Below are 13,165 nucleotides of genomic sequence, written 5' to 3'. Positions count from 1 at the left end.
ACCGGACTCCTTATTCCTGATTGGCTCTCCGGGTTGCCGCCCCACCCCCGAGTGGGCAGGCTTTCGGCTCTTGAGTGGCACCTCCGAGTTCCCCAGGGTCCAGGTTGTCGTGGCGGTAACCCTGATAGCTCCTCACCCGCATCCACGTTTTTGTTTCCTAGCCTTCCCTCCTTCTGTTGGAGGCACGTATCCTGGAAGTGATACGTTTAGAAAACGTGGCCCCAGGGAGACTCGACCCCAGGCCAGCCCCAGGAACTGCAAGAGTCCTGTTTGGAAGGCCTGAGTAAGGCCTGGCTGCGTTCCGCAGGGAGATGCTGGAATGTTAGAATCCGAACAGTTTAGGCAGGGCGCAGGTGGGTCACGCCTGTAATCCCAGCAATTTGGGAGGCCGAGGCGGGAGGATCACCTGAGGTCAGGAGCTCGAGACCAGCCTGGCCAACATGTGAAACCCCCTCTCTACTAAAAATACAAAAATTAGACTCAGGGGGTAGGTATGCCTGCAGCTGCAGAAAGCTGTATGGGAACAGACACACAACTCTCCCTCCCAGATAAGCGCAACAAAGAGACACAGAAGCAGTCCAAGCCTCTAATAAACTCTCCCACTCCGAATCCTTAAAAACTTAGTCTGTAAGAGTGTGCTTCTGACCTAACTTGGCCAGACGCCCCTGTCAAGTTTGTTTTCTCTAAAATAAACCTCTCATGATCTTAACTGTCAAGGGCATGAGGCACTGATACATAGCTTGATGCCGTTCTCCAGCAGAGCAGGACTTCTTGGGTAAGTCAGAGCACTCTATCTACTGTAGGCTACTGGAAGAGAGTCATGGGCACTGGTCCACTCATGCCTACAACTTGGTCTCTATTTTGTTTTTGCCAAGGCACATCCACCCTGTTTTCTGTCAGGATATAATACACTCGGATTATCTATAGTCACCCTGACTTGGATGATTCCCAAACCCCTATCAACCACTTACTGAGGGAGGCTTCTTCCCCTGCTTTAGATATGGTTCTTACCTGCTTCACTTCTTTTTTTTTTTTTTTTTTTTTTTTTTTTTGAGACGGAGTCTTGCTCTGCCGCCCAGGCTGGAGTGCAGTGGCCGGCTCTCAACTCACTGCAAGCTCCGCCTCCCGGGTTCACGCCATTCTCCTGTCTCAGCCTCCCGAGTAGCTGGGACTACAGGCGCCCGCCTCGTCGCCCGGCTAGTTTTTTGTATTTTTTTAGTAGAGACGGGGTTTCACCGTATTAGCCAGGATGGTCTCGATCTCCTGACCTCATGATCCGCCCGTCTCGGCCTCCCAAAGTGCTGGGATTACAGGCTTGAGCCACCGCGCCCGGCCAACCTGCTTCACTTCTAATCTCCAAAAGGCAGGGCTGTTTTTCACAACCCCAGGGGAACATAATTAATATCTCATTCCTTTATATTGTCAAAGAATAATTTTGACTTGGATTTTTCTGTAACCAGAATTGGAATCCTATTGGCTCCCTTAGGCCCCTCTGCATGCCTTTTCCCTTGAGTGGCTTCTGAGTTATTTCCACCTGACATTATTCCAGCTATTTTGGTATTTTTCTACTTCTCTTGGGATAAGGGAATGGGAATTAAGACTGTATCTGTAAATTGTGAGAACTGGAGGCAGGGCTACTGGATCCACAACTGCCCTCTTTGGTATGTGCCTGTTTCCACTCCATGAATTCTTCTGAAATATTGTATTTGGTAGGGTGCGGTGGCTCACGCCTGTAATCCGAGCATTTGGGGAGGCTGACGGAGGTGGATTACTTGAGTTCAGGAGTTTGAGATCCGCCTGGACAACATGGTGAAACCCCATCTCTACTAAAAAGACAAAAATTAGCCTTGCATGGTGGCAGGCGCCTGTAATCCCAGCTCCTAGGAGGCTGAGGTAGGAGAATCGCTTGAACCTGGGAGGTGGAGTTTGCAGTGAGCCGAGATTGCACCACTGCACTCCAGCCTGGACGACAGAGCAAGACTCCGTCTCAAAAAAGAAAAAAAAATGTACTTTGTAAATTGCCTTTTTCACTTTAAGTGACCATTTCCTTGTTTTAAAGAATATCCTCATACATAAATCTTTCGTGCACTTTATGTGTTTAAACTACTCAGCGTCATATTACTAGGTATAAGATAATAAACACTTTTAAGGCCTTTTTATTTATTTTTTTTTTTTGAGACAGGGTCTCAATCTGTTGCTCAGGAGTGCAGTGGCACGATCTCAGCTCACTGCAGCCTCTGCCTCCTGGGCTCAAGGGATCCACCGACCTCAGCCTCCCGAGTAGCTGGGACTATAGACGTGCATCACTACGCCCCGCTCGTTTTTTGTAGAGACGGGTTTCACCATGTTTCCCAGGCTGGTCTTGAACTCCTGGGTTAAGCAATCCTCCCACCTCAGCCTAGCAAAGTGTTGGAATTACGGGCGTGAGCCGCTGTACCCGGTCTAAGCCTCTTAATACATGTTGCCAAATCATGTTTTCCTCTCAATAATGCCAACATTGGATATCATGATTTTTTTTTTTTTTTTGGAGATGGAGTCTTGCACTGTTGCCCAGGCTGGAGTGCAGTGGTGCAATCTTGGCTCACTGCAAGCTCCGCCTCCCGGGTTCACGCCATTCTCCTGCCTCAGCCTCCTGAGTAGCTGGGACTACAGGCGCCTGCCACCACACCCGGCTAATTTTTTGTACTTTTTTTTTTTTTTTTTTTTTTGAGACGGAGTCTCGCTCTGTCGCCCAGGCTGGAGTGCAGTGGCCGGATCTCAGCTCACTGCAAGCTCCGCCTCCCAGGTTCACGCCATTCTCCTGCCTCAGCCTCTAGAGTAGCTGGGATTACAGGCGCTCGCCACCTTGCCCGGCTAGTTTTTTGTATTTTTTTAGTAGAGACGGGGTTTCACCGTGTTAGCCAGGATGGTCTTGATCTCCTGACCTAGTGATCCGCCTGTCTCGGCCTCCCAAAGTGCTGGGATTACAGGCTTGAACCACCGCGCCCGGCCTTTTTTTTTTTTTCTTTCTTTCTTTCTTTTTTTTTTTTTTAAGTAGAGACGAGGTTTTACCGTGTTAGCCAGGATGGTCTCAATATCCTGACCTCGTGATCTGCCCGCCTTGGCCTCCCAAAGTGCTGGGATTAGAGGCGTGAGCCACCGCGCCTGGCTGGATATCATGATTTTAAAAAGTTCCACCAGCGTAAGACAAGATGTGTTGTCATTTTTTTTTTTTTTTTTTTTTTGAGACGGAGTTTTGCTCTGTCACCCAGCCTGGAGTACAATGGTGTGGTCCCAGCTCACTGCAACCACCACCTCCTGGGTTCAAGCGATTCTCCCGCCTCAGCCTCCCAAGTAGCTGTGACTACAGGCACATGCCACCATACCCAGCTAACTTTTGTATTTTTGGTAGATACGGGGTTTCACTATGTTGGCCAGGCTGGTCTCGAACTGACCTCGTGATCTGCCTGCCTCAGCATCCCAAAGTGCTGAGATTACAGGCGTGAGCCACCGTGCCTGGCCAGATATCTCATTTTAAGCCGGGCGTGATGTTGCAAGTCTATAGTCCCAGCTACTCCAGGAGGCCTAGGCAGGAAAAGTGCTTGAGCCCAGGAGTTCGAGGTCAGCCTGGGCCACATAGTGAGACCCGTTTCTAGGGGTGAAAAAAAAGTCATGTCATTGTATTAACGTTTCTTCAGTTGGCTACTGGAGCAGTTTTACGTAGTGGCTCTCAAACATAGCTCAGTGGCTGGTCATGGTGGCTCATGCCTGTAATCCCAGCAGTCTGGGAGGCTGAGGTGGGGAACTGATTGAGGCCAGGCTTTTTTTTTTTTTTTTTTTTTAAAGAGCTCAGTGATAAAAAACTGGAGTGAAACAAAATGAACAATTTGCAGTGAGATTATAGACATGATTTTACATTATAAAACAATGTCCCATAAAATATCCCAGCAGTTTTATGATACTTCCTTTATATATTACAAGTTGTTTAAAATGCTCAAAATTGGCTTTAATCTCCACAGTGGGCTACAGCTAAAGCAGCGCTTAGAGGAAAATTTAAATATTTACATTTACATTGGAGGAAAAGTGTTAACAAAGCTGGGGGAAAGGAGGAAATTAAATAAGTAACAGAAAGGAAACACTTAAGAGCAGAAATCAGTAAAAGAAAACAAACCGGGCACGGTGGCTCATGCCTGTAATCCTAGCACTTTGGGAGGCTGTGGCAGGCTGATCACGTGAGGTCAGGAGTTTGCGACCAGCCTGGCCAACAGGGGGAAACCCCGTCTCTACCAAAAATATAAAACAAATTAGCTGGGCATGGTGGCACATGCCTGTAATCCCAGCTACTCAGGAGGCTGAGGCAGGAGAATTGCTTGAACCCGGGAGGTGGAGGTTGCAGTGAGCTGAGATCATGCCACTGCACTTCAGACTGGGCAACAGAGCCAGACTCCGTCTCAATAAAAAAAAAAACAAAAAAAACCCAAAACCAAACAAAAAACCAGAAAACAATGTAAAAAATTGGCTCTTTAAAAAATTAATTTAATTTCTAACCCCTTAGAAAGACTGATCACGGAAAAAAAACACAAATTACCAATATTGGTAATAAAAAGGGACCCTGCCACAGATCATACAGATAATAATAGATGGAAAATATTGAAAAAAATGCTTTAAAATTCAGTACTAACACCACGTAAACACAAAATTCACAGTGACAACACACTTATTCAAGAGACAGGATCTTGCTGTCACCCAGGCTGGAGTGCAGTGGCATAAATCATACCTCGCTGCTGCCTCAACCTAGGCTCAAGCAATCCTCCTGCCTCAGCCTCCCAAGTAGCTGGGACTACAGGTGCACACCACCACACCAAGCTAATTATTATTATTAAGAGACAGGGCCTTGCTATGTTGCCCAGGGTGGGGTCAAATTCCTGACTTCAAGTGATCCTCCTGCCTTGGCCTCCCAAAGTGTTGGGATTATAGGTGTGAACCACCTCGCCTGGCCCACACTTGTCGTTATACAAGCAAATTTTGTGAGAATTATTTATTTGCTTTTGCAATAAATGCATTTTTCAAGTATACAACACAGGTTTACAACATACATCAAATCAAAACGGTAAAGCTGAAGCTACTTTGTAATTAAAAAGCGAAATTAGCATCAAGTGAAAACTGTAAGCCAACTAAATGCTACACTGATGAAGCTGGAAATTTCCTCCTAGACGGATATTCAAACTATCAGCTTGTGCCTATGTTAGTATTAGCCTTTGTAATGCAAACTTCTTAGATACTAAATTGGAATCCTTAGAAAATTCTAATAAAGTGCCAATTGTGGTTTATGATTACTGAATTCTAATAAATAAACCTTACTCATTTAGGTTGCTAATAATAGTGGGAAGAAAGTCTTTTTGAATCAATGTCCCCGCCTAAATCTCATGTGGGACTGTAATCCCCAGTGTTGGAGGTGGGGCCTGGTGGGAGGTGACTGGATTATGGGGGCGGTTCCTTATGGTTTAACACCATCCCCCTTGGTGCTGTCCCAATAGTGAGTTCTCCTGACATCTGGTTGTTTAAAAGTGTGTGGCACCTCCCCTGTCCCTCTTCCTCCTGCTCCGGCCATGTGAAGTGCTTGCTCCCACTTAATCTTCCACCGTGACTGCAAGTTTCCTGAGGCCTCCCCAGAAGCCGAGCAGATGCCAGCATCATGCTTCCTGTACATCCTGCAGAACCATGAGCCAATTAAACCTTTTTAAAATAAATTACCCAGTCTCAGGCATTTCTTTATACAATGCAAGAACAAATACACCTGGGATCCTGGCTCCCAGCTTCCGATGACTTGCTTCATGAACATTAATGAACAGGCAGCACAGGAAGCAGGCATCCTCTTGCCCTGCGCTGCTCCTGTAGCACAGAGGCACACAGGAACACATAGCATCTGGATGGCAGCACATTTTTTTTTTTTTTTCCTGAGACAGAGTCCCGCTCTGTCGCCCAGGCTGGAGTGCTGTGGCGCAATCTCCGCTCACTGCAAACTCTGCCTCCCGGGTTTATGCCATTCTCTTGCCTCAGCCTCCCAAGTAGCTGGGACTACAGGTACCTGCCACCATGTCCAGCTAATTTTTTTATTTTTAGTAGAGACAGGGTTTCACCATGTTGGCCAGGATGGTCTCGATCTCCTGACCTTGTGATCTGCCCACCTTGGCCTCCCAAAGTGCTGGGATTACACGCATGAGCTACTGTGCCCAGCCGGATGGCAGCGCATTTCCTACATCATTTTGTTTTATTTTCAACTACTACAAAATAGAACAAGAATAAAATGTGATAATACAATTTTCTTTATTAAAAATAATTTACAGCATCAGTAACATATACACAATTGTCAACTGAACTTTGCCTCCAATATATTTTTATACAATACTTAACATTATTGAACTTAAAACTGTTACACTGTTTTGTTGGCTTTAAATAATAGACAATAATTTTTGTCTATTACTTAGTGATAGACAAAGTGATTACTTTGTCTGTTACTTAAGTGAGATTATGGTTTCATAGCCACATATTATGTGTAAAATTGATAGAAACATCAGCAATATCACCCTTTGGGGGAAAAAACACTGAAAAAGCCAAAGTCCACCCTCCTCTTCTCTCTTATTACTCCAATCAAACTAAGATAGGATAAACATCCAGTATCTTAGTATCTTCTCCTAAACCTAAAGACAAAAGAAAGGTGTCTTCTATTCAACCACAGAAAAATGTCAAGTAATTTCTCCTCATCCTCTCATTCATCACTGTGAAAGCAAATGAACACAACCTTGTTACCATATATGCAGGCAACTATGATTCTGACTTAGGTCCTAGCTTTACTTTCCTTTAGTACAACTGTTGTTTGATTACCAACGAAAACCTGAGCACTCTGGCTAGAGGCATACTAGTACCTTCTTTCAAATGTCAGCATGGAGATAAAATAGTGACAACTGTCATCTTAGATACTTTTTAGATATAATAATGGCAATTCAGTGGCTGGATGACATTTTCACTGATTCCATTGTATAGGCAGCAAAACCCCAAAATATGAAAATGGCAATGACATGTAGCATAATGTTTTTAAAGTATAAAAAAAAAACCTGCTGTTGGTAATGACCTTTGAAATTGTACTTTAAGCTTACAACACTGATTTGCTTTTCTTGTGTGTCTGACATTACACTTCCTTATTTTTTTTGGTAACACAAAATTATCCAGCTATAGTCAACAAAGAAGATATAGACAATAAAAACTAACAGATGCCACATTTTGCAAACATAGCATTTCGCTAGAGGCAGAATTATAAGGTATACATATTAAAACATACATCCACGACTCTCCTCAATTTGAAACCATGTTTATCAAGTTTTTACTTCATTGTATATAAGCCAAAAAATTAAGAGAACCTTGATTTGTTCCTGAAATACAAGATTTGCTTGTATTATTACTAGACTAGGTAGACTGGATATGTGAATGTTTAATTCATAGTTAGCTAGCTTTACCATCATCTCCTGAATCAGCTGCTAAGGATGCCTGTGCCTCCGCCCATAACTATATATAGAGTATGCTTTCAAAACAATATAGGCCGGGCGCGGTGGCTCATGCCCGTAATCCCAGCACTTTGGGAGGTCGAGGTGGGTGACCTCACGAGGTCAAGAGATTCAGATCATCTGGCCAACATGGTGAAACCCCGTCTCTACTAAAACTACAAAAATTAGCTGGGCGTGGTAGCGCATGCTTGTAGTCCCAGCTACTCAGGAGGCTGAGGCAGAAGAATCGCTTGAACCCGGGAGGCGGCGGTTGCAGTGAGCCAAGATCATGCCATTGCACTCCAGCCTGGTGACAGAGCAAGACTCCGTCTCAAAAAACAAAACAAAACAAAACAGATTTGTTTCCTGCTGCACAATCTGGAATTACCATTTCTTCAGAGCACATACAGGCATTTCATCATTCAACTTGTAATTTCTCCTAACTCATGTTTTCATGTAAATTAAAAACACATGCACTGACAAATAAATATACAGTATATATCAAGAACACAATATAACTTGAAAGTGTCGAAGAAAATACTTATACAAAATTTAAATAAAGAAATCATTTTGTCAAACTCTAGTCCATCTTATTGTCTAAACACATATTTGCAAAATATTTTCAAAAGATTGTATGATTATGTGCAAAGTTCTCAGTGGTCTTCATCCACTGGTTTGGTAGTTTCAGCATTTTGCTTAAAACAAATAATTCTTTATGCAATGTGAACTAATTCTGAATTGCAGTAACTAAGTCATAGAAAGATCTCTATGTGAAAAAAAAATCACTACAATTAACCTTTAGCCTGCTAAATTTCTTAATTAAGAAATGGTATAGAACCTTCTATAATTAATTTTCCAACCTTTTTTAAAAAAATTGCCAAACATCTTGTTGACAGAACATTTGATGTGATGGGCAGACATGCATATTGAGGATACATAGTACTCAGCAACTTAAGTATTTTATCCTTACAGTCAGCTTTGGTTAAAACATAACAAAATTAATAGAATCATGCATCGCAGGTGATAAATGATTCAAAATGGCAGGAAATCAATTTAATGAAGAAATAGCAACATTTAAAAAATGCATAGGGTTGAGTACCCGTATAATTGAGGGTGGATAATTTAAATGTCTAGAAGAAATCAGTTCAGAGTTTAATGATTAAATAACATTCTCTTTAGCAACTATGAGTGTGAAATTTTGGTTAATGACACCGAAAATATTAGGTTATAGGAAGTTACAGTATTACATAAGGTGAGCAAAATAATCTAATCCAATTAATATAATGCCATCGGGGGCTTGTCAGATAGTCATAGTGGCAAACTGCTGAAACATTAAAGGCTGCGTCATATGTGATATGTATTTCCACTGCTAATACATGGTGCCACACAATCAGTTGTATTTTGCCATGGTCCATCTTCATATGTGGAGGGAACCTTGGCTGGACTGGACAGAATGATTGTGACCTGGGGCAGGTTCTATCCCTTGAAGTTAGACTAAGGATAAACCTGATTATATGACAAACTAAGAATGCCAAATGTGTCCAGCTCAATTCTGAAGAGCAATTAGTATACTTAAAAGGTCCACTTATAAATGAGATTCCAATGACCACAATTTTAGAGTCTAATCTGGCTTCTTGTATTTCAATCTGCTACTCTTAAACCAACAAACAGTAGTACACAGTTTTATTGGTGCAAAACTAAACAACTCCAGGAAGGTTACTCATATAAGAATCTTCAACACAAATTCTGCCTTTATTTACAAAATGGTCTGATAAAATATCGCCCCCCCCATACTTACAGGTCTCTTCCACAACACACTTCACACGTTGATTTTAGCAATGTTAATAGCACCATTCGTATATTATTTAAAATCAAGAAGATTTCATTTCAGTTACTATGTTGATTCATCATCATTTACATCCATGGATAAGTGAGTATACTGGGACTATCTGCAGCTCCATGGTAAGGATTCCTGGGTCCAGCACAAAAGGCTTTGCAGTTATCAGTTATGAAAGGTATCCATGGTAAGTAGATACTATGAGAATTTTCGTGCCACAAAGTTTAATAATCCTCCATGTTTGTACAATGTTATTTCCACATCATCTTCAAACGAAGCAATCACGCTGAATACTTTTCCAGTGCTTGTCTTTAAAGAAACAAAAACATTTCATGTGAGCAAGTAAATCTTCCAGGTGCTACTTGGTGGTTAAGACCATTTGTCTTCATATTTAATGACTATACTTGCCACATATTCTGTCTGATTTATCCTGGTTCTAATTTCTTATATTCTGATTGCCTGAAACTTTTCTGCTGCTTGAAAAACACCTGAGATACCTGATCATGGGCTTCATAGCTAAGTAGAAAAATAGCTACATTTAAATTTTGACTTATTAATTGGGGAAGTTATACTCACTGTTCATATTCATTTTACACCAAATATTCATTGCATCAATAACTCCTACTCTTTCCCCTTTTTTCTTAGTTGTAAAGTCTGTTTTGCTCTAACTTTGAACGTTCAACTTTGCTCTCTCTTTGGAGTGGTATGTATGCCTCGGTTAAAATTAGATTGGGACAGCAAAAAAAAGACCACCATGAAAAGGAAGCTGGCACTTGTTAAGTGGAAGTCAAGATTCCCCTCCATGTGTTCTTTTTTCTGGTATAAGCATCCAGTTCTTTCCACTTTTCCTCAGAAAACTTGAACTATTAACACAGCTAGATTTAAGTATGGCGGAGTGAGTCATCTTAAATGGCAACTTAACATGCATTAAGAGACTTCAGTATATAATTTACAGCAATTGATTCTTATTCAATTCATAAACATTTGAGTGCATAATCATATATTTGAAAATTTTAGAGATACCTGTATATTCAATGTAATTCCAGGAGACAGTTCTTCAGGAAATGTTAAAGAAAATGTTTCTCTACCGGAGAGGCCCAAGGAATCTGCATTTTCTCCTGGAAGGAACTGAAGTGGAGCTATGCCAATTCCAATCAAATGATCTTTGTGTATTTTTTCATAACTTTCGGCCAAAACAGCTTTCACACCCTGTAATAAATGTGCATTTTATTTCCTCCAATCACTTCTGAAAGTTATTTACTGAGCATTTAAAGGGGGTAAAAATCTACTTTGGCCTTTCTCTAAATACTTTTAGTCTAATACCTCATACTGCATCAATATTCCATCAAAGTATTTACAGAAACTTTATAGATTATTTTTCTGAATTTTTATGGAGCTCCCTAAATTATTCTGGCTCCCCTTCTGCTGCTCTAGGGTTAAGTACTGCTGCTGCCTACTACATCGTAAGAGCTCTATAAATGGGGTGGTTCCTTTGACCCCAAGGTAGGGGGCTCAGAAGGATTTCTATTTAAACATGACAGCTCTAATATATGTGTTCAACACTCTTGAAATGCCACTAAAATAAAGGAATAAAGAAGGTATATGGGGCCTTATATGGCACAGTGGCTTATATGCTTATAATCCCAGTACGTTGGAGGCTGAGGCAGAAGGATTATTTGAGGACGGGAGTTTGAGACCAGCCTGGGCAATATAGTGAGACCCCGTCTCTACAAACAAAATAAAAAATAAAATAAAAAATAACAAGAATAGGCTGGATGCAGTGGTTCAAGCCCGTAATCCCAGCACTATGGGAGGCCGAGGTGGGCGGATCACTTGAGGCCAGGAGTTTGAGACTAGCCTGGCCAACATGGCGAAACTCCATCTCTACTAAAAACAGAAAAATTAGCTGGGCATGGTGGTATACCTGTAATCTCAGCTACTAGGGAGGCTGAGGCAGGAGAATCACTTGAGGTCGGTAAGTGGAGGTTGCAGGGAGCTGAGATCATGCCACTGCATTCCAGCCTGGGCAACAGAGTGAGACCCTGTCTCCAAAAAATGTAACAACAATAATGAAGAGGGTATAAGCCCATAGTAACAAAGGGAATAGGATGAGAGAATTCTATAAATATTTAGAAAACAGAGATAGATAACTGATTTAGAAGACAATGTTGAAACCACAGAATGATAAAATGAAATTAGAGAGTGATACCAGTCAAGGTCTGAGTTAATGTGCAACATAAGTCCCAGGAAAAGGATTGAGATTCAGAGGATGAGCTTCTCAGAATACTTGTGGATACAGGTTACAAGCCACACAAAGTAGTAAGATCCAGCTCAATCCCCACTCCATAAGAGTAGAGGTTTATTCTCTGGAAAAAAAAAATGAGCCAAAGGCTCTAGGCTTGTGTTTTTCAACTTTTTTCTCCACTGTCTACCTAAGGAGTCTTTTAAGACTTTCCCCCCCTATAATTGTGTCTTCCTGTTCACCTCCTTTCTCTCCAAAATTTTAACACCACTAAGATGCCGTGTATCTTTTCATGTACTCTATATTTATCTGTACTTCATGTGCAAAAAGTAAATATTTTTTTTTTTTTACCACCTGAGAACCAATTTCTGTTCCTTGGGAGTGCCATCACCCCTCTTGAGAATATATTCTTCTTAAAAAATTTTTTTACTCATTTTTTGTTATAGTAGAAATAAGGAAGAGAATACATTCTCTAGACTGACAAACACTGGGCAATAGGGGCTTGAGAATACCCCTGAAACAGGAAACTAAGTAGATGTCTACATCCTGAACAAGTCTCTTTCCTTGAAGAAACTGAATGGCCACAGAGAAAATACAGATAATGACATATAGAATCTCTCAATGAAAAGGTAGCTTATCACCCAATCACCTATAGTAAGGCACAGTAACTGACAAAACCGAGCCCCTATCCACGGCTTGTAATCAGTTTTTTAATATCTAACAAATGGAGGGCCAAGCATCCCCTGCCATGAGGAAAGCTTTCAACATCAAATACAAACACGAAAACACTTTCCAGGATAAAAAGAACCTATACCTATCATTAATACTCATAATAATACTTATAATTAGTATCTTAGAAGGATGAGATTTTGGTTTATTCCTATAGCCCCTCAGAGTATTTACATTTTAAAGGAGATATTAAAGATTAAAATAAGAATGAGGCCTACATGATATCTGTGTTTCAGCCAGCCTTTTTAAAGCTACAATTGTAAAGAGAAGCACTTGTCAGTATGAAATGGCAAAAAGCACATGTCACATGACTATTCCCCCCAGCAGATGGCCTATTTGCTCTGCAATAAGGAAATAGTCTCAGGAGAAATGTCCTCCTGGCAGACAGCCAGGCACCACAATCTCCTATTTAGGGGGAAAAAAGGTGAAGCTTGGCCCACTACTTCAGAGTCTTTTACCCACTAATGGGGCAAATCGGAGAAAATTAAATCAAAAGGAGGCAAATAAAATTAACAGTGGGGGCCGGGCACAGAGGCTCAAGCCTGTAATCCCAACACGTTGGGAGGCCACAGCGGGAGGATCGCTTGAGCCTAGGAGTTCAAGATTAGCCTGAGCAAAATAGGGAGATCCCATCTCTACAAATAATACAAAAATTGGCCAGGGGTGGTAACTCATGGCTGTAGTCCCAGCTACTTGGGAGGCTGACACAGGAGAACTGATTGCACCTGGGAGGTCATGGCTGCAGAGAGCAGTGACTGCGCCACTCCACTCCAGTCTGGGTGACAAGGACATGGACTCAAAACAAAAAAACCAAAAAAAAAAAAAGATCAATACGTA

General features: G+C 41.7%; 1 protein-coding gene across 3 annotated transcripts in view; it reads right to left on the bottom strand.

Moving 5' to 3' along the window:
* Window positions 1-6,287: 6,287 nt before the first annotated feature.
* The window catches only part of IREB2 (iron responsive element binding protein 2), a 63,787-nt gene continuing 56,909 nt past the window's right edge, over window positions 6,288-13,165 (bottom strand). For all 3 annotated transcript variants that reach the window (XM_030930748.1, XM_030930749.1, XM_030930750.1), the window contains 2 exons: window positions 10,381-10,566; window positions 6,288-9,666 (listed from right to left, as the gene is read on the bottom strand). In XM_030930748.1, coding sequence (XP_030786608.1) covers window positions 9,556-9,666; window positions 10,381-10,566 — 297 coding nt within the window. In that variant the 3' untranslated portion in view covers window positions 6,288-9,555. The remainder of the gene's footprint in view (window positions 9,667-10,380; window positions 10,567-13,165) is intronic.

The sequence above is a fragment of the Rhinopithecus roxellana genome, chromosome 5 (assembly GCF_007565055.1).
Source record: "Rhinopithecus roxellana isolate Shanxi Qingling chromosome 5, ASM756505v1, whole genome shotgun sequence".
Taxonomy (NCBI): Eukaryota; Metazoa; Chordata; class Mammalia; order Primates; family Cercopithecidae; genus Rhinopithecus; species Rhinopithecus roxellana.
Note: the sequence above shows the minus strand (reverse complement) of the source record. Positions and strands in the feature narration are given on the sequence as shown.